This window comes from Bradysia coprophila, unplaced genomic scaffold (assembly GCF_014529535.1).
Source record: "Bradysia coprophila strain Holo2 unplaced genomic scaffold, BU_Bcop_v1 contig_232, whole genome shotgun sequence".
In the NCBI taxonomy this organism is placed as follows: domain Eukaryota; kingdom Metazoa; phylum Arthropoda; class Insecta; order Diptera; family Sciaridae; genus Bradysia; species Bradysia coprophila.
Window position 1 is genome coordinate 9,311,408 of NW_023503493.1, and position 20,376 is coordinate 9,331,783.

General features: G+C 38.2%; 3 protein-coding genes across 3 annotated transcripts; 1 reads left to right on the top strand and 2 right to left on the bottom strand.

Moving 5' to 3' along the window:
* The first annotated feature begins 1,090 nt into the window (after window positions 1-1,090).
* LOC119076452 (polynucleotide 5'-hydroxyl-kinase NOL9-like) lies at window positions 1,091-3,644 on the top strand. The gene is made up of 6 exons (XM_037183219.1): window positions 1,091-1,284; window positions 1,343-1,558; window positions 1,618-1,698; window positions 1,766-3,068; window positions 3,125-3,273; window positions 3,335-3,644. Exons 1-6 carry the CDS (start codon window positions 1,167-1,169, stop codon window positions 3,589-3,591), a joined length of 2,124 nt encoding a protein of 707 aa, XP_037039114.1. The 5' UTR covers window positions 1,091-1,166; the 3' UTR covers window positions 3,592-3,644.
* Window positions 3,645-6,358: 2,714 nt separating this feature from the next.
* Window positions 6,359-9,365, bottom strand: LOC119076453 (4-coumarate--CoA ligase-like 7). Its single transcript, XM_037183220.1, has 8 exons — window positions 9,080-9,365; window positions 8,800-9,013; window positions 7,832-8,015; window positions 7,643-7,768; window positions 7,146-7,578; window positions 6,988-7,065; window positions 6,616-6,928; window positions 6,359-6,565 (listed from the first exon to the last, which is right to left on the bottom strand). Exons 1-8 carry the CDS (start codon window positions 9,230-9,232, stop codon window positions 6,405-6,407), a joined length of 1,662 nt encoding a protein of 553 aa, XP_037039115.1. The 5' UTR covers window positions 9,233-9,365; the 3' UTR covers window positions 6,359-6,404.
* A 2,544-nt stretch (window positions 9,366-11,909) lies between these two features.
* On the bottom strand, window positions 11,910-13,528 carry LOC119076455 (putative odorant receptor 83c). The gene is made up of 6 exons (XM_037183221.1): window positions 13,304-13,528; window positions 12,718-13,241; window positions 12,553-12,652; window positions 12,243-12,332; window positions 12,026-12,181; window positions 11,910-11,966 (listed from the first exon to the last, which is right to left on the bottom strand). The coding sequence occupies exons 1-6, from the start codon at window positions 13,526-13,528 to the stop codon at window positions 11,910-11,912; spliced, it is 1,152 nt and encodes a 383-aa protein (XP_037039116.1).
* Window positions 13,529-20,376: the final 6,848 nt, after the last annotated feature.

Consider the following 20,376-nt stretch of genomic DNA (forward strand, 5'->3'; position numbering starts at 1 on the left):
TTTTATTAAAATCCAATATGGCCACCGGCAGCCATTTTGTTAGGATACCGGAAATAGTACCGACGCTTTACATTCGTTAATACCTTTCAAACAAAAAAAAATTCATGAAATTCGGTCAAAATGTACTCGAGATATTGTCAAAATACACCACGTTCACTGTACTTCCGAGTAGCCAGATAAGAGCTCACTCCAAGAGACTTAGCTCACGCTCCGGAGAACATAATTTCATAAAAATTTTTTCCCTGATTGGTACGGTCAATACCTATCTAATAAAGCTAAAACAGACGAAATATGTTCAAATGTGGCCGACCTACAAGCAAAAACTGCTTGCCGCCCTGTGCCTGTTCCACACCAAGGGGTCTAACTCACGAGTCGGTCATCCGATTTCCATAAACTTTTTTTTTGTCGATCGGTATTGTAAATACCTTTTATTTGACGTATCCCTTACAAGTTTAACGTTTAAATGTCCGGAGATATCTTCGAAAAACCGTAAAGCACTTATTGTGCCACAGCTCGGGAGGGGTCGATCCAAAATCACTCATCTTCGAACTTAGCCTGTCTTTTGACATTACCAAACGGGAAAAAAAAGAATTTTCAAAATCGGATGCGTTTTACTCAAGTTATCGTGCAGACAGACAGACGGACAGACGGACAGACAGACGGACATTTTTTTTTCGCGGATTTGGCATCTCTACACAACCACAATAGGTTTCCCCTTACTCAGGGAGTCCAATTCGACGTGTTACAAACGTATGCGTAAACCTATAAGACCCCAGTACTTCGTACGGGTCTAAAAATGGAAACCTTTTTGGTAGTGAACTTGCGTCACGCCCACTCACTAACGTGTGGACATGATCCCATAAGACCTGTCAAGTTACGAATTCTTAAACTTTAACATGAAAATAGGATTTTATACATGGAACTATCAAATTACAAATTCTTAAAGTTACAAACGGCATGAGAATCTACGCCCTGATTTTATGCTTGAAATTCACGCCCTTCGTCCACAACATCGTTGCCGATAACGCAGATGCATAGCACAATATACACAGCGTTTTCGGTTGGTCAAATAAATTGACATTTCAAATGTCAACATTGACATTTGAACATCGTGTGTGGAGGGGTAATTACCACGTGCGAACGATATTTGTTATTGGTTCTCAAAAATGTTAAAAGTGAGATCAAAACACGAGTCCTCTAGCTCAAAGCGCAACAGATCCGTCGGTAAGAAATCGAAGAAACGTTTCCATCAACGAATAGACGCAACAAGCACGAAATCGAAAGGTATCGCCCGTTGTTTACGTACCGCTGTTTGGTCTGTTTACAAATTCGATTCTTTCAGTCAAAGTCAAAAAGCATCGGATACATACCGCGGAATCGTCAAAACAGACTGGATCGAATGACCAGCCGTCAATGACAGCGTACGAGTATTATGTTCAGTGTCGAGCCAAAAATGAAGAATTGCGAAAGAAACGGATAAGCAGTCAAATGCGAGGACCAATTAGTAAGAAACGAATGAGAGCTCTTCATGCTCTAAAATCTCGCACGAAAAGTCCACGTAAGATGTTCACGGTTAAAGCTTTGTCGCGTCTGCTATAATATCCTTCCGATTTGTAGGGCCCGCTGAAGACATCGAGATCTACGACGTGTTAAATGAGGAAGTTGAGGGTGAATCAGATTTGGAGCAGGAAATTGAAGGTAATCCAGTGGGAGTAATGAAAGCCACACTCACATCTAACCGAAATGTTTCTGTGGTACCTTCCAGAGATATCAATGGAAATTGAAAGCGACTCAAACGACAGTTCAAGCGGTGACATTCTCACCGGTTCCAATGCATCCCCACAATTTTTCACTTCGACGAATTCGACTCAAGTTCTGTTGCTGTTGAAAGGCAAAATTTACTTCCACGGTGCATTGAAAATTCGTTTACTGGCCGGTGAGGTGTGCATACTCGGACATGATTTGCAATCGAATGAAACCGTTACGGCTTATTCACCGCGTGGACATAGTTTTCTCTATTTGGCACCGTCGTCCCAGCAGCAAACGAATGAAGGTGAAACCATTGATCCGATGGAACAGTTAAACGTTCAGTTGAGAAAACTGTCGAATCGTTTCCTTCGAGCAGACCTAAAGGAAATCATTTCGAATTTTGATCGGTCCACGGATGCTGTCCTGTTGTTGGAAGGTGACATCAGCAAAAGCATTTTTATGATCGAGAATTACATGAAGGAAGCGGTCTTTCCGAATGTGAACACGTTCTCACTGCGACCATTTCATCAGTCCGAGTCGATAGTCCGAAGTCAATTCATGCTTCACACGTCAAGCGGAAGTGGCCTGAAAATCAATCCACAGTGGCAAGACATTGCGATGACATCGACCAGTCGGCATGTAATCATTGGTGGCAAGGGCGTTGGAAAGTCGACGTTCTTGCGATATTTTGTGAATCGGAATTTAACAAAATTCAAAAACGTTTTACTGATCGATCTGGACATCGGGCAGCCGGAAATGTTTCTACCGCAAACGGTCAGCGCTACTGTAATCACCGAACCGATATTAGGACCAGGCTATTTACGAAATAAGTCACCGCACAAGTCGTACCTGTTCGGCGATGTGAACGTCCTGGTGTCGTCGATCAAATATCTGAAATGTGTGCTGAAACTGCTGAAATATTGCCAGTCCGTCGACGAGTTCAGATCGATGCCATGGGTCGTCAATACAATGGGCTACAGTCGGGGATTTGGTTTGGAGTTGATTGTGGCTATTCTACGGACGCTAAAGCCCACCGATTTGGTTCAGATTCAGGCTGGTCGCGAGGAAAATAATTTCGATAAAGTTCTGCTTGCCGATGAGGTTAACAATTTCCGGTTCGATTTCTTTGATGAAGAAGTCCGTGACGTGGACAGTCATTGTACATATTCAACGCATATCTGTGACTCAATGTCGGTGACGAATAGGAAACGCGTATGGGACATATCACCGAAAGACCTTCGCTACGCAACGATTCTGTCGAAACTGGGGAATATTCTGAAGGGAAACGCTAAATGGATAACGGATGTGAAGCCGGTTTGGTGAGTTTTGATTGTTCGACGCGACGGGCAAATTTTGATATTTCTCTCTAATCCAGTGCATCGTTGGAGGATATCAAAATTGTTATTGTAAATGACGACAACATCGGTCCGGATTTGCGATCGAAAACCATTAACGGAAATTTAGTCTACCTGTGCCGGTCGAACGATGACGATACTGATGATATACTGGAATGTTACGGACTGGGTACGTTTTCCTAAAATTTGTTATTCAAACGCCAATTGACGAATTCAATTCATTCGTTTAGGTATCGTCAGATCCGTCGAAACGGCAAACAGTAAAGTGTTCCTTTTATCATCAATTAGTACCGATGAACTTCGGCATGTGAATGCATTGGCTATATGTAGTATACCGCTGCCAACATCTATTCTGATCAGTCAAAGTACCAAAATCACCGGAATGGTTCCGTACGCCTATTCCAGCGATAATTTTATCGGTTCCAAACAAATTGTGCCTATAACGTACAGACCTGATAAGCAAAAGTCCAGAGCAACTGTGAAATGAGTAGAAGGAATGGGAGAGATATTTTGGAAGGAAAATATATTTTCGGGTGTAAATCAAGTGTTTTTATGTCGAGAGTTCATCTGGTGGTATAGAATGATTGGTGATCAAGAGTAAGTTCGAAATTTTTCATTTTTACATTCGAAGGAAACAGTCTCTCACCGAGAAGAACACAACTTGATCACAGTTTTAACCGATTTTTGAAATATTTTGTTCCGTCGATTGCTAATCGAAATTGTGAACAAAATTACGACGATGGGCTGGTTAGGTGTGGTCCAAATAGTGAACATCTCATCGTTTTCTTTCTAAATTTTGAGTCAAATTTCAAAGGTTTTTGACTGATATCAGCATTTTCGGAAGAGGCAGTGAAATTTCAGCATGAATTTGCTTCAGCTGTTTTTCAGCTGATCCGAATATTTAATGAAGCGTGGGAAAAATATATTTTTCCATTATATAACGTCTTACATAGAACGGAAACAAGGTTGGTACCCGAAGCAGCAGGTGCATGAGCTAATTTGTCAATTAATGTGCAGAGACCAATCCACAACCAACTTAATAACCCTAATAGTCAGAAGAAAACCTGAAAATTTTTCAGAAAATTCCATCAAAATCCTAAAATTCTAGAACTTGGATGATAGTACACCATGTAAAGTAACGAAAATGTGGAAATTAACGAACTACCACCTTTATAATCCTAGAAGCCAATCAGTAAACCAAAAAAGAGACTGAAAAATCCATCAAACTCCTGAAGTTCTAGAACTGGGAATGTGGTGGACCATGCGAAGTGATGGAATTGTACTACCTTAATAATCCCAAAAGTCTAGAAATGAGCCACAAAACAGTTTATTTATTCTTTGGTTTTAGTGTCTACTTAAGAAAGCTGACATAGTTACAGTCATCGTCACCATCACAATCAATACAATCAAATATTAAACACTAAATCAATCTAGCTTTTTAGCTTCGTCAGTCAATCCAATCAGACACATCTAAGTCTACTTCAATTCCAATTTAAATTCATATTAATGTCCAAATCAATCAACCTTTCAAATTCAACTTTTCAAATTCAATTCCCTATTCCCATAAAAGCAATTCACTTCCACTATATCACAGTCTTTTCCCATCTAACAATCGTTATCTCTTGTATCACAGTTCTATGAGGTTACCGAATGTCCGATCTGGCAGTTTCAGAACTTCTTGTTTAAAGCGTAGAAACGGTAATGTCGCATCGACAACTTCCGCTGCACAATTGAATGCTTTGCACGCATTGTTGGGTGGAGAATTCCACCCATATTCCGTTCTCGGATGTTTCAGTCTAATAAAACCTGAATTTCTCAGTTGGCGATCTCCAGTATTTACGTTCAGTTGATTACGTAAGTATGGAGAGTCCAGACGTCCAGATACAATTTGGTGCATCCACAATGCAGCCGAAATTACCCTCCTTCTGTTTAGTGAGATTAGTTCCAATTCTTCGCATCGTTCTTGATGGTCGTAGCGCGTATCCATTTTCTTGTCTGTTGATGTTGTCTTTGTTTAAAAATATGACAACCTGCTTTTGTGTACTCTCTATTTGTTCTCTGTGAGCCTTTGTATACGGCAACCAAATAATATTAGCGTATTCTAAGTGTGATCCGTGTGACCTCACCAGAGTTCCATACAAAAGTTTGGCATTGTCCACGTTCAGTGCCTTGCAGCACTCCTGTTTCACGAATTCGTGATTGTTGTCGGCTTTTTTCTGTGCAGCGCAAAAGTCATTTTTGGATCCATCATGACACCCAGGTCTTTCTATCTCTGTTCCTTTGATGGTATAATTTGCTTCGATGGGATTCCTTTTGCGTGTGAAAGTCATCACCTTGCATTTTGCAATGTTTAGTTCCAGCTCATTGTCATCACACCACTGCCCGAATTCGTCCATTTCTTCTTACAATTTCCTCGTGTCTGCCGAACAAGTTAAGATTTTTGCTTTTTTCTTGTCAGCGTCAAAATTATACGATCTTGCTGTTTCTTGGTTTGCTTCAGAGTCATCGAAGAATGTCAGAAAGAGGATCGGACCTAAAATCGTGCCTTGACCGATCGCTGAACGTGCACTAAATTCATCTGAAATTTCTTTTGAACGGTCCACACTGAAGGAGCGTTTAGGTGGAAAATCTCTAACTGGAAACAGTAACTAACTAACAAAGTAACACTAACTCTTTCATTTCAAGTACAGATTCCACCAATTTCTTGTGTAAAAATTCATGTTTCGGCCAAATGATCACCGATTTTGACGTGCTAACACATTATGTTTTGAACTGTTTGTGTGAATTGGCCGATGAATGAAGGCAAGGATATCACCAAGGGAATTAACCAATCCATGACTTCTTTGAGACTAAAGCTTCAATGCTTTAAGACATTCACGGTAAACGTATGTTCATCTGATCTGTTGCTTGTTTTTTCTGAATACTTGTTCAAATACGAAAATCTTGTACTTTATTTGTTTAAACATTATTTTTCGCCATAAAAGGCACTTTCAATCTGAGCGCATGCTTGTTTTTATCGGTGTTACAGATAACAAATGACATTGCCAAATCTCTGCCTTCAAATGTTCACGTCTAGATGAAAGTTTACAATTCGTGATGAAAAAATCCAGTTAGAACTTTGAAATGACATGGGGTTTAATAGCAACAATCACTCATTTTTTTCGGCCCAAAAACGGCGGGCAAGACAAACACACAAATTCCTAGCGCTGGTAGAAAAAAAAAACAACAAACGGACCCGATAATCATTCAAATTCAAAAGACACTCTCCCGCTGTGTAACGGATATATTTGGTTGCCTTGCTCAGTATTTGAAATCTTCAATATTCGTTCCACTTTCATGGTACAATTCGAATGCTTGCATTTTGACCAAATGTTTTTTGACCTTTCCGGTAATGGTTCTGGGTAACTCATCCACAAAATAGATACCTCCCCGTAACTTATACAAATCGCTCGGCAGTTTGTCTAAATGAAATTAGTTTTTGTCATCGTCGTCACTTCATGCGTCAATTTACCTTTGATCCACAAATGGATATCTTCAGCAGTTACTTGACTGTCGGCTTCTTTGACCACAATTGCCGTTGGAATGTCGAAATATGGTGGTACTCGTACACCGACCACACAGACATCGATCACATCGGGATGCGATAATAAGATTGTTTCGATTTTTGTGGAATAAACGGGTTGGTGCATGAATTCCAGCATATCTTCTCTGCGCCCAGTTACGTACAGGAAGCCATCGTCGTCAAAGTAACCAATATCAAACGAATTTATGAATCCTTCGTCGTCAAATTTAAGGTGTCTCGGCGGTTCGTTGTTGAGGTAATCCTGCAATGAATTTTACAAACCGGAATGTGGTGGCTGCATATAGGTCGGTTGGCACTCACCAGAAATTCGGATTCACATTTCGCCCAGACGTAACCTGTCTCATTAGGGCCTAGTAGTCCACCATCTTCATCTTTAATCTGTTAATTTTCATCAGTAATCAAATAAATGCACAACCAGGCCGTCTGGACTAGAGTCCATAGGTTACTATTCAACTTACTCTAAGTTGCATTCCTTTCGTCAATAATCCCACACTTCCCTCTGGTCCAAAAATGTCAATCGAAATGATACCAGCGAGTTCGGATAGTCCATAGCCAGACATGCAATATCCGTTCGGAAAATACTTTCTCAATTCCAAAACACAATGATATGGAACCGTTGTGCCGCTAGCAGAAAAGGCTCTGATCGTCGGCAGTTCTGTTTTGATTTTTTGCAAAAGCTGCGCACACCCTGTGAATTGGGCAGAGTTGCAAAATACGTCGGTTACGTTGTACTTTAGACTCAGTTCAATTATTGACTCGGGTGTGGATTTCAGGTTGGTTACGATGCGCGTTCTCAATTCGGTCAAATCTTGTAGTGACGCAACTACACCGCTGATCCAAAACATTGGGCAATTGTTGAGTGATATCAGCTCATACGAGTCGTAATGTACACTAGAATACAAAAAAAAATCGATTTGCGATCCGTTCAAATCGCGATCACCCATGATTGTCTTACATTGGACGAAAGAAATGGCTTAACACCATTGCATGAGACAAACAAATGAGCTTTGGCATACCAGTTGTGCCAGACGTGGGTATAATCACTGCCGTAACTTTGTCGATTTGTTCAAATTTAGCGGGTCTGTGAAATCAAATCCATTGCCTAAGTAACGGAAAAGTTTGTTTCAAAAATTAAGATCGTTACATCAGTTCCTCCTCTTCCTGCTCGTAATTCACAAGGAAGTCGTCCATTGTCGGATATTTGCCACCGTTATCACCATATGTTATTATTGGCTGACCGTCAGTGAATTCCATTATTTCATCGACTATTCCGGCATCGCAAATTATGAACTTGGGCTTCGTTCGTCGTAGATCGTTCTTTTCGTCCTCTAAAAGCGTGTATTGTTCTCAGTTTTTTATAGGGTATGGTCGAGATTGATAAATAATAATCTGCTTTAACAAACCATCGAGGGTTTAGGGCTAGATCATTACTACATTAGTTTCGCAGCCGATCGTTTGAGACCCTTTAATTACCGCAATATTTTGCAGTGCTAAGCTGATCGTGATCGACAAACTAGTGCCATATATGATGTACTACGAACGAAACTAGTAGGAGTCGCACACCGTTTCTCCGAACAATGCTTTTTGTCGGTAAGCTCAGCGAAAGCTCTACACTCAACTTCATCTGAACCAATTGAATCAGATTTATTTACAATCGGCTCAAATCCGGGTTCTGTTGAGCTTACACTCTCAATTCAATCTAGTGGTGGAAAGTAAGCAAGGAACCACTGCACTATTGAGTTTGTTATCGTCGAATGAAGGTGTTTCGTAAATATTCCAAAGAGCAGACCATTTTCAATAAACTTCCGGATTGTAATACGGAAAAATATCCATTTCTGACTGCGGTTTATCGTGTGTGTAAGGTAGCTTAGTAGGTTATAAACAAATTGACCCATTACACTGTTGCGAAAATAGAATTGATATGGAAATCGTTATCTGTGCAGATACCACCGCAATTTATTATTAGAATTTTTCGGCAATTGACTTAACACTCTCTCCGCTTTTCAAATCGATAAAAGGTTATAATTCATATGATCAGTGGGACTCAGATCTGATCACTTTCTGAAGTTCTGTCTCCGGATACCATCTAATACTAAAAGGAACATAACTTACTGTAATAAGTCACTGCACTACTGTCCAAAAAACTAGCAACGCCACCAATAGCAAGAATCGCAGTCAATACAGCTGTCGTTGTCGGATAAACCTGTGATATTACTGATACGACGTCACCAGGCTGTACACCAGCTTTCTGCAACCGTAGCCCGATCCGAACAATTTTCAGATACATTTCTCTGACACTCGTTCGTTCACCAGTCTCATGAAATATCTGCGAAACGATGGATTTTAATGATTTATCCGTCTATTGTGTGAGAGAATCTGTTGTGGGTTCAACCTGAACAATTTTGTCCTGATTCACAGCATTTTTCAGAACATCTAGCACATATTCGCCAATCTGTCGACTTTTGTCATGATTTTCAGGTGGGCCACTCCAAGTCTTTGTGGTAGGATCGAATTGAGTATCGAGAGGTGGTGGTGTTGACATCATAATTTTGTTACTCTTCAAGTGATTGCGTCGATTTAAGATATGCTACTAAAGCTTTCCATTCATCCTGAAGACTATTTATTGACTCTTCAGAAAAAGACGTTGAATAGTATCTTTGAGATATTGGATGTTAGATAACCGTGTGGCAATCTTAAGCTGCTTAAAATTTATCAATGAAACAATTATCTTGTATCTTGCGTTCAGTTATTTACCATTTATTACAATACTTTCTAAGAAGATAAAACGAGTTTTAGTTATCGTTCGCATAAAGTGGAGCTCGCTAATTTTAGCTGGTGAATTAGTTACGTATCTGGTTTGGATGATTAATATTAAACAATTTGACTTGTTGTACATGCGTATTTGCCCAAAAAATTCCAAAATTCCGTCACTCGTAATTTAGACCATCGACATGAAAAGATGTATACGCATCTGTTGTGGACGGTTGACTTTAGGCGCTGTAGCTTGTGGCCCCCATTTCGTTCGGGCTACAACTCGCAAAATTCTCTAAAATCAACCGTTCACAACAGACACGGTAATTTATGCAACAAGTTGCGAAATAGTTATTTATGCAATCGCGGTGCAAAGTACTTTATTAGGCTCTAGATGTGTAATTATGACTCGAGGCCGCAGGCCATGTGTCATAATATACATCGTGAGCCTAATTGTTGTAAAGTATTGCTTGCATCGTAGCTTGCGTGTAAATAAAGAGGGTCATAGGTCATGGGCTGTCGGTAGGATGTGTCTCTCAAGTGCTATCAATAACCAATTTATGTTCTTCAATGAAGTAACGGCTCAGTTACGAGCCCGGCTTATTTCATTTGCTGTCGAAAGTTGTTATAAATAAAACGTCATCTCTTGTTCCAGACGGCTCGTAATCTAGATTATGGCTCGTAATCAATGTCTTTCCGCTAGAGTGATGTGTAAATGCGACGCATTTTGATGTTTCTGGCATTAATTTATTAGAAAATGGAAATTGTTTCGTTACCAAATTTGATGAAGGCGCTATCTATCCTGTTTGGGAAAATCACATGATGGGTAACGAGACGACAAAGACAAAACAATCAGACTTTGTGAACTACTATTTCACTCAATCATATTCGTGTTGTCTCTAGCGCTCATATTTGCGTGTCATTAGTCGGTTAAGTAAACACAAGGATATGACATGGGCGCTCTCCAATGTATCAATGTGCCTATTGTTTGATACAATAGTACATTACTACTATAAGGCTGTATAGTCCAGACGCTTGTGTCATCCTGTGGGATTTGAGGTTTTAAGATTTTTTGTGAATGGATTCTGATAGAGTATCGAAAGTTGTAGAACTAAATTTTTTTCTTGAGGTCGATGAACCGGTATTACCGGTAAAATTACCGTTTTCGTGTAAAACTAAGAATCGCTATAACTCGAGATAGAAGTGACTTGGCTCGTATTTCTTTTCTTTGTTAGCAAGGTACATTAATTACCTAAGTTTTATGGAAGAACTTTTTTTTGGAAAAACAAAATGGCGGAAAGATGGTCATTTTCCGTAGGCACTACACAAAAAACCGCTAACTTTGAAGCCATTTTTGGCCGGTGTCTTACGACAGGATTTCGTGTAAGTAGGCTCATTCGACAGGTACAGGTCTCAACTACAACCAAAAAAGTTCCGAAATCGATAAGTTCTTCAACTTTCGATACTCTATCAGAATCCATTCACAAAAAATCTTAAAACCTCAAATCCCACAGAGCCACTTTTCGTGACACAAGCGTCTGGACTAGTATATAAGAGACGCGTACGTGTACGCGCGATCTACAAAATTCACACGAAAACTCTACTTTTCATCTTTTTATCCCTAGTCATGTAAAATACTATTACAGGGAGTTGGGGGAGATGGCGAATGTGTTTAACGAAAACACAGAAAAAGCGATAATGAGGTTTACTTAAAAGTATTCCGCCGAATAAGAGCAATAAGTTTTACTTGCCTTGAGTACTCGGTTAAAAAATGCGTCAAACGATCTCTTGCCGCATTCTTTCGTATAAGATTTTCCTTCCAGTTATTTGGATCTGATAGAAATTGTATCGCTGGTTCTGATTTATTTCCATGCACATTAAAATCAGCATCAAATTTCATCCAATATATTTATTTATGATTATTTATGTTGGTAGAATATGCAACAAACATGAATGAAAAATCATCAATTACGAAGTGTCATACTTGGTATCTTTGCTAATATTTGGGCAACTGATCCTTCTCTATAGCAATCCTCCAAGTTAGCATTGCGGCAACAGATCGTTATGAATTTGACGCATTTGTTAACCGAGTACTCAAGGCAAGTAAAACTTATTGCTTTTCTTCGGTGGAATATTTTTAAGTGAACCTCAGGATCGCTTTTTCTGCGTTTTCGTTAAACACATTCGCCATCTCCCGCAACTCCCAGGTCTACTGATCTGATTTGCTCTTTTACCACCACTATGAATACATATAAACGATTGTGATCTTAAAGTTCAATGATACATACATCTGAGCTTTAATTTTCTAATTATTTTCCACTCTACATGACTAAATCTATAGTAGTTGCTGGTTCATCTATCTTCTTCTTTACACAAATCGCTAGCTGTATTCCAGTCACACTTGATACATTCAGATGTCAGCTGAAATTGCAGTTTATCGACGAGTCAAATTTATCTATGCTGACGGGAATCTACTGCAATTGCATGTTTATTAAAAACATACCGACGGAGTATGTTCGTTTTAAAGCCTGCGTAACAAATTATTTTTTCATTACATAATGCGTCTGGAGTAATTAATTGTCCTCACTTCAACAAACGTTTCAACATTCAGCGGTTGAAAACCACCAATCGTTAGCAAATGTGGATTCTGAGCAGCTAATATCATAAAAATTACATTCTGTTGCTCGGCTATCGGCAGATCAACAATTGAAATGTTGCAGATTGTTTCGCACGTGTCCTTACTCTGGGAAAACAAAGAAAAAATGTTTTCTTTTACCGCCTCTTCCTATTTTAGGCGTTTTTACCGCTGTTTCGAAAATAGTTCCCAGAAGACTAAATTCAAACACTTGAAAAAATGCAGTTGCCATGAAGAAATACGCAGGGAACCAGTTCATCTAAAAGTAAATGGGATCGCAACAAAGCTCAAAAATGTCACCACCGTACTTAAATATTAGGGAATGTTTTTGGGAAAACATTTTCCTACATTTTCTCGAAATTTCCCGAATTTTTCCAAATTTTTCCAAAAATATTTTTAGATAAAATTAATGAAAATGTGGAAAAATTCAAGAAAATATAGGAAAATGTTTTCTCAGAAACGTTCCTTGGTATAATTACAATTAAAATAACGTAGACGAGGACAATCATAATCGTATTTGCCATCGTAATTTGAATGAAACAGATTTCATGATACGCTACTTTCACCGTTTTCGTGAAGCTAAAATCATAAGAGGAAAACTCATTACTTCGATTAGTTCACAGGAACACTAAATTGTCCTCAACTTCACAAAATCAATGTGCATCAAAATCAAATTCCTTAAGGATGTCCGGACGTCTATGGTGTTTGCATCCCGTTCATTTCTTGCAACCAATGAGTTGAATTCATCAACTGCGTTTCGAAAAATCTGCGACAGAGTGTACGATTGTAGCACTAGAACCCTCAATCCAAAATCGGTTCCCGCAGTCCCAACAGCAAATGCAAACATCAAGTAAGTGTGAAACACAGCATAACATATGTAGCCGGTAGTTTCATGTTCGTTCAACGCCGGGAAATATGTTGGAATTATAGTTTCCACTTTCCCAATCAAACAGTAAGTAATCAAGGGCTTCAGAGCCGTTAAAATTGCGGTTGCAATGAGGAACGAAATGCCGCCTTTGAAAATGAAAACAATTATGTGGACAGACTTTTCTAGTTGCGTTTTATTGTGACTGGATTCCTTATTCGATCTGTAGACTTTAAGACTAAAATCGCACAGGGCCTTCATCTCTTTCTGGTTGTTAAGAAGACTATGGAACTTAACGATTCCCTGTAATTATTCAAAAAAAAATTAAGTCTGTAAAGGTATACGTCACGTGACTAAATCTTTACCTGACAACCGAAAGCCAAGAAAGTGGCGCACATTAATTTTTCATCAAAGGGGTATGCGTAGATTGTCCAGACACAGCTCAGAAACAGTGCATATAGAGAAGAAATTAGAAGATAAGCAGGCGGTGTTGGTCTGAAGTCGTCAAGGAAAATATCTAATCCGCTAATTTGTGCCAGTTTGCGAAACCAATGGTACACACAAATATAGAAAAGGTCATCCGGTTCCATCCCTCAAAACTCGTTTTCGAACGTACTTGGTGTTACGATTCTAAAATTGTATTCTGTAATTGTGCACGCATGTTAATAGTCAGTCGATATATCTAAAGGTAGAAGACTATTTCATAGATAGCAGCCCCGATTTGGCTACCCAAAGGCATCTCTTTTTCTTCTATCACTTAAGTCAACTTTATGTAAATTAGCGAGGGTACTCTTTAGTATAGTAAAGAGTCTTTACTAACATTGCCTGTTATCCATGACGTATGAACCTATTTTATTGCATAAGAGTATTTGCATGGCTTTTTTTTGCACTAGTGCACAAAATCCATTCGTAGGACACACGATACTGACGACACACTTTCATTTTTTTCAATACATAAAACGTTAATTGCAGCACGAATCGTATACTGGTACTTTATCGCACACGATACCCTCATACGATTTTTGTTACATAAATAAAACTATATGCAGATCAACAGTTTAAACTCCAGCATAGCAACGATAACACCGACAACTCATTGATTAAGAAACCCCATTAACAACTGGAAGTGTTCATTAAATTGTTCAATGGAATTACCTTCTGACAGTCCGAAATTGCAATCAAACCGTATTGCCAGTCCTTTGTCTTTAAACACAATGGAAAAACTGATCTAATGTTCAACTAAACATAAAATATGGGAAGAGAGGAATAGTTATTTACATTACTAGGTATAAAAAGTTGAAAATTTGAGTTTTCGTGTGAGTTTTGTTGATCCGAGGCGAAGCCGAGGTCATTTAAAACACGAAAACGAGACTTTTCAACTTTTATCCCGAGTAATGTAATAATGGATTTTACTTGCTACATGCGTCCAAAACCGTACTTTTCACGTTCCAAGCACTTCTTTCGACGCCCTTATCATGTAAAATTCATTACATAGCTCGGGATAAAAATGAAATGTCTAGTTTTCGTATGTTTATTGACCTCGGCTTCGCCTCGGATCAACCAAATTCACACGAAAACTCTACATTTCATCTTTTTATCCCTAGTTATGTAATAGTACATTACTATACCAGGGAAGTAATTTGATATATCGTATCCAGATGAGTAAAAGTATCCTAGGGCTTCAGCCCGATGTACTTTTACTCATCGTGATACGAGATATCAAATTATTTCACGTGTAAAGTATGGCGTTTTACTTTACGAACGAGGGAAAGGGTCTTCACTAGTGAGGGAAAGGCCACATTACCTCACTAGTAAAGTAAAATACTATTACATGATTTTGAAACCTAAACCAAATTTCTTGTTTTCCCTAGGTTTGTAAAGCCACTTTCGACTCTAGGAAAAACAAAAGCATGTAAAATATTTTATTTGATGAGAATAGACTAACGGTTAACTATAATGCGATGCAAAGCTTTCGTTTCCTCACCTGATATTTATGCTAAAACGTTACTTTGTTAAGTTTACCCTCTGGGGGCTTATCAGTTTTGTCTTTATGTAATTGTTATTGGATGGATGTAACTGCGAAAATAAAAAGTGTTGGGTGCGTCTGGGAGCTGTAAAATTAAGACTCACCTCAGCCGCGTGTAATTAAGAAAGAGGGAGGTCTAGTAGATCAGTTTATCTGACGTTAATAAATGCTCACACATTTATTTAAGTGACGCAAGCGTCAACGACACAATGCAAACTGGGATGTACAAGTGGAGTTTCAAAGGTACTGCTTACATGTGAATGCTCCCTATCTTTTTTCCCTAACAAATCGTTTCAGCACACTGTTATGTAGTATACACTGTTAAGAGGAGTCACGTAACCAAAGCGAAATACTAAAGTGCGTGGCATGAATCAATTGTGGTTGATTTTTGTTTTTGAATCGATTACAACGTGTACAAATTTCCTTAGAGCAAAACTTTGTTATTAATTCATTGCATTTCGTTTTTCTACCACATAAATTTTTTAATTACACATACGCACTTTGCCATAGTCGCTGAACTTAAAGGCCAATGTGTTTACATCAAAGTATTCAAGAACAATTTTAATTGTAGAAATTTACAATTACAATTTGTACACAATGTTATAAATCACTATCCTGAATATGTAAGTCTTGCGGATAGCCTTTCACTGTCCGCAATCATTTCAGCTGCTTTACTAAGTATTTTCAAAAGATTGATTTCAAATCTTTTACTTTATTTCGAGAATTAGGAGTTCATGTGAACTTTGGTGTAAAACCAACAATCTTTAATTTTTATTAAGTGAAACATACTAGACATCAAAATCGGAAGTGAATGCATTTTTGCTCATGTTCTCTACAGCCACTGCATTTCGTTGAAAATGCTATGTAAGACCACATTAATCAGATCAGAGCTAGTCATTTTTCCCCGAAATCGTTACAAGACGACAATTTTTCACCGCTGGTCAGGCTGGAAGATTCGATGGCAAACAACAATGACGAGAGCCTAAAAATTCACAATTTAGTCAAATTTACGTGAATTCACAAGTTTCGGCAGAAATAGCCATATTATTGTGTGGAGGTAATATCATATACAGACGCTTCGTTAAAAACAAAAATGGAATAGAAAGTCTTGCCATCTGTTGTGAGATAGCAAAAATATTTTGTGAAACACAAACAAATCATAGTCAACCATTTCACAAAAAGATGTCATTGGCATCGAACTTATGTGATAGGCCGCGCTTCTGAATGGCACTACCTTCCACAGTATATCTACCTTGGAAATGACCACATTCTGAAGAAGTGTCAATCTCCTGAAAAAGTGTCCACCTCGTGAAGAAGTGTCAACTTCCTGAAGAAAAGTGGGAACTTCATGAAGAAGTGTCCATTTCCTGAAGAAATGTCAACTTCCTGCAAAAGTGACAACTTCCTGCAAAAGTGTCAACTTCCTGAAGAAGTGTCAACTTTCTGAAGAAGTGTCAACTTTCTGAAGAAGTGTCAACTTTCACCATATCAAATTTACTGAAAGGTTCGAAGTATGTGTGTATCACCAACGAGTTGAAAGTATATTGTTCGAAGAAACGTTAGAAAATAAGGAATGAGTATATTCCGACAACCATGAATCAAATTACAATTTTTAATTGATTTTTATACCATCTCTCCCACTTGTCCTTTTGTATCCTTTATGCCAATACCCTCTCCCCACTGTGGTAATAGTTATTTTTCTTTGTGACATCATCTTCTATTTATTGAACAGTTCTTTTCGTGGAACGGCGTGACTCCGTGAACCAAATTCGATATTATTTGCAACGAAGCATTTGTAAATGTAGTGCATCTTCATTTCACCTTTAATTTAATTTGTTTATTTTTCGGCATAGCAGCTACATAGACACTCACTTGAATCACGAGCACCAGTCTTTATTATTCTTTACAAAAAATCAAACAATTACTTACCAGTTCGTATATATAGTTTTTCATTTTAAACAGAAGAAATTACGACGGTTTGTTTAACTTCAACACAAAAGCGAACAAAAAAAAATTCTCACTGCAAGACTTTAATGAAAGATTTTATTTTTGAAATTTTTTTTTATTCAAAAATTTTTATATGACGCAGCTGCTAATTGGTACATGCGAAAAAATTATTTATTTTTTCTAATCGTTCTAAAGTTGGACTGCGATACGCTGTTTCTATTACCAATAAACAGAACCCGAAATTTACTTTGTTTTTTAATGATATTCGTATTGGATTTGTGCGTGGCTTGATGTGGTGATAATGGGAATCTAAAGGAATTGTTAAACAATAATAAACAAATCGTTTCGCTCTTCTTTTTTCTACAAAATAAACTGTAATTACCCGACTCATTTAGCATAATTTTAAATTTAGCTGTACGAACAGGTAATTTACGATTCACACTGAATTTATCATAAAAGAAGACGTTAATGGTTTTCATAACACCACCAGGAATAATTCGGTGGATTCGCATTGGAGTATTGAAACACTTTTAGTTTGTGTAGGGTAGGCACTTCGTGTAAGCTATATGTTACACTTAAGGCTCGGAACAGGTCAGGTCAACCTGAAACCTGACCTGAAATATCTGTTAACCTGACCTGACCTGACCTGAAGTGATCTTCAACCTGTTTCGACCTGACCTGAAAAAACCTGACCTGACCTGAGTCTTTTTTTATTTTTTTACATTTCTGATAATTTTATAAATTATTGCGATATTATATGAAAGTTCTATTCTGCTATGTATTTATAAATTAAAAACGAAAAAAAAAACAGTCAGGCAATGAAGGCTATTTTAAACGCAAGCCTGATGTTGATTTAGGTTACTTTTAAGAGGCATTACACCATTACTACAATACATCCCACTAAATGATTTATTTTTACAGTTAAATGATATGCCTCATTGTTTTGTTCTGACAAGCGTCATGAAAATTGTCCTTGGAGAACAAGGACATAAATGTTCTGGAACATTTCCCTCTTTCCCTCCCTAGACTTCTCTGGAGCTGTTGACGTTAATACTCGCACCAGATGCTCTCCCACACACACAAAGCTATCCACGCAGCTACGTGCGTTAAATCGTGGTACGAACCTTAAATTTTGTTCCTCTTACGAAAATAATGAATTATTATTTTTTATGTTTATGATTTCTACCGTTTAAAATGTTCGACTCATTAATTCAATAAATCGCTAAGAAAACCATAATAATAAATTGGCTAATCAGTGGTGTTAGGGAATCTCGCGCCGCGTCATTCACAATAACTCACAAAGTGACATCTTCCTTATACAAAATGTGTCAAAATGTGAATTATTGTGAATGACGCGGCGCGAGATTCCTAGCAACCTAATCAGTTCGTTTGGTATTCTCTCCAAAACAATGCCGCCTGACTCAAATCTAAGCTGAAAACTATTCAAATTATTCTTTTATCAAATTCAGGTCAGATCAGGTATTTTTCATATTATTTCAGGTTCAGGTCAGGTCAGGTTTGGAAATTACCTGAACCTGACCTGATTCCCATAGGTATTTTTTCTACTGACCTGACCTGACCTGACCTGTTCCGAGCCTTACGACACTGTCCAGTCCACTTTAACCTACGTGAAATTCTAGACGCTCATTCTTATACTTTTACATCAGGTGCCTAGTCGTTTACAAAATGGCATTGAACTGATTGCCACAACACAATATTATTTATGCAACTCAGCATGTTATTCCTAGCCCTTGGCACTTTTCTGAATAATGATGTGGTGCGAATCATGTATTAGCCTTCGTCTCGGATCAAAAATTTGTCATCCGTTCGAATGTGTGTGCGGCAAAGCTGTGGACGAATTGGGTACGCACGCCCTTCATTGCAAAAAGAATCCGGGAAAATACTTATGCTATGCCGAGTTGAACCGAATATTACATCAAGGTAAGGTTTGGGAACAATCAATATGCCATCCTTGCTTGAGCCAACTGGATTATATCGAGACGACCGAAAAAAAGGCCTGATGGAATTACGTATACCGCCTGGGAGAGAGGTAAATCACTCGTTTAGGATGCGACCTGTGCGGATTCACTCGCCGTTTTTAACATGTATGGCAGAATCAAAACGCCAGGAATGGCCTCATAAAGAGACGTTGCTCGAAAGCACTCCAAATACTCGTTGGTAAAGACAAATTACCATTTCGTCGTCATCGGTGTGGAGACATTCGGTCCATGGTCGAAGGAAGCTATCAATTTACTCAACAAAATTGGCTCACACATGATTAGACTGACAGGTGAGGCGAAGGCGAGACATTACTTGTTCCAAAGATTTTCCCTGGCTATCCAGCGAGGAAATGCAATGTCTGCCAACGTTTGCATTCCGAAGGGTGCCGCACTGGACGAGATTTACCACCTGCATTGATTTATTTTTCTTTCCTTCTTTCTTTCATTTTTCTGTTCTGTAATTACTGTGCTACGTAGAATGAATTGGAATAAAGACTCATCATCATAATGTTCAAGATTTGCAAACTTTAGATGCCTCTGTTGCATAAAACGATGAGTCTCGCTGCAAAGAACTTTATTAGACTCACGATCGTGTAATTGATGTAACTGATGTCGCTGGCCATGCGTCATAATACACATCGTGAGCCTAATGAAGTACTTTGCACCGAGATTCATACAACGAATAATGCAACTAAAGTTCGAACATTTTGCACATTATGATGTTGAGTTGCATAATGAATATTACAGCGCTAGTGCGTAAAAGTTTTTATAAAATCTTACTACTAACTTGTACCTTGACTGGAATTGTGCGAATTAGATGTATCGCCACAAAATTACAACTCATTGTCTTGCCTTGACAGATTAGTAGAAGGTTTAGTGGTACGATGTATGGTTTGTTCTGTACAATTTTATGGAGAAAATATCTTTCCATCGAAGATAAACAAAATTTCACGCAGAGGCGTGAAGTAATTTAGCGAATTTAGCGAAAGTGACGGAAAAAGTAAAGTTAGAAACAGCCCACAATCAAACCTCTTTCCAACAATCAAAATCAACATCATCCACTTTTAATTTACAATTTCCAACACAGTTTGCGCAAATTACGTATAATATATAAGTCAACTTGAGAACTTCTTCTGGTATGAAGATGTGACTTATGTGACTTATGTTTTATAGTGTTTGTTAATATTCCTATTCTTATTGGAGTTAAAATTGACTCATAAATTATACGTTATTTGCACGAACTGTTTATTGATGCAAATCTATTACTTCAATTTTAAAGTTTAAATTTTAAATGAAAAAAAAGAATTGAAAATGTCGTCTGTAACTTTGTCTCCAGGTAATCTACAATAACTGGACAAATGAAATAGTTAATAGTTGCAGTTGTTGTGGTTGGCAAAAGTACCCAACGGAACGTTATTTTATTAGTGTAAGGATTGGAAAATAAGTAGATCTGTCTGTACGAACG

What these genes read in the sequence shown, in the direction of transcription:
- LOC119076455 (XM_037183221.1), bottom strand. Translation starts at nt 13,528, where the DNA reads ATGGAACCGGATGACCTTTTCTATATTTGTGTGTACCATTGGTTTCGC. An exon ending in TCGTCTACGTTATTTTAATT is followed by an intron (nt 12,333 to 12,552) that starts GTAATTATACCA and finishes ATTTACTTTTAG; the next exon opens with ATGAACTGGTTCCCTGCGTA. An exon ending in ATGTTGAAACGTTTGTTGAA is followed by an intron (nt 11,967 to 12,025) that starts GTGAGGACAATT and finishes TTTGTTACGCAG; the next exon opens with GCTTTAAAACGAACATACTC.
- LOC119076452 (XM_037183219.1), top strand. Translation starts at nt 1,167, where the DNA reads ATGTTAAAAGTGAGATCAAAACACGAGTCCTCTAGCTCAAAGCGCAAC. An exon ending in ATCTCGCACGAAAAGTCCAC is followed by an intron (nt 1,559 to 1,617) that starts GTAAGATGTTCA and finishes TCCGATTTGTAG; the next exon opens with GGCCCGCTGAAGACATCGAG. An exon ending in ACGGATGTGAAGCCGGTTTG is followed by an intron (nt 3,069 to 3,124) that starts GTGAGTTTTGAT and finishes TCTCTAATCCAG; the next exon opens with TGCATCGTTGGAGGATATCA.
- LOC119076453 (XM_037183220.1), bottom strand. Translation starts at nt 9,232, where the DNA reads ATGATGTCAACACCACCACCTCTCGATACTCAATTCGATCCTACCACA. An exon ending in AGCCATTTCTTTCGTCCAAT is followed by an intron (nt 7,579 to 7,642) that starts GTAAGACAATCA and finishes TTTGTATTCTAG; the next exon opens with TGTACATTACGACTCGTATG. An exon ending in TATCCATTTGTGGATCAAAG is followed by an intron (nt 6,566 to 6,615) that starts GTAAATTGACGC and finishes AATTTCATTTAG; the next exon opens with ACAAACTGCCGAGCGATTTG.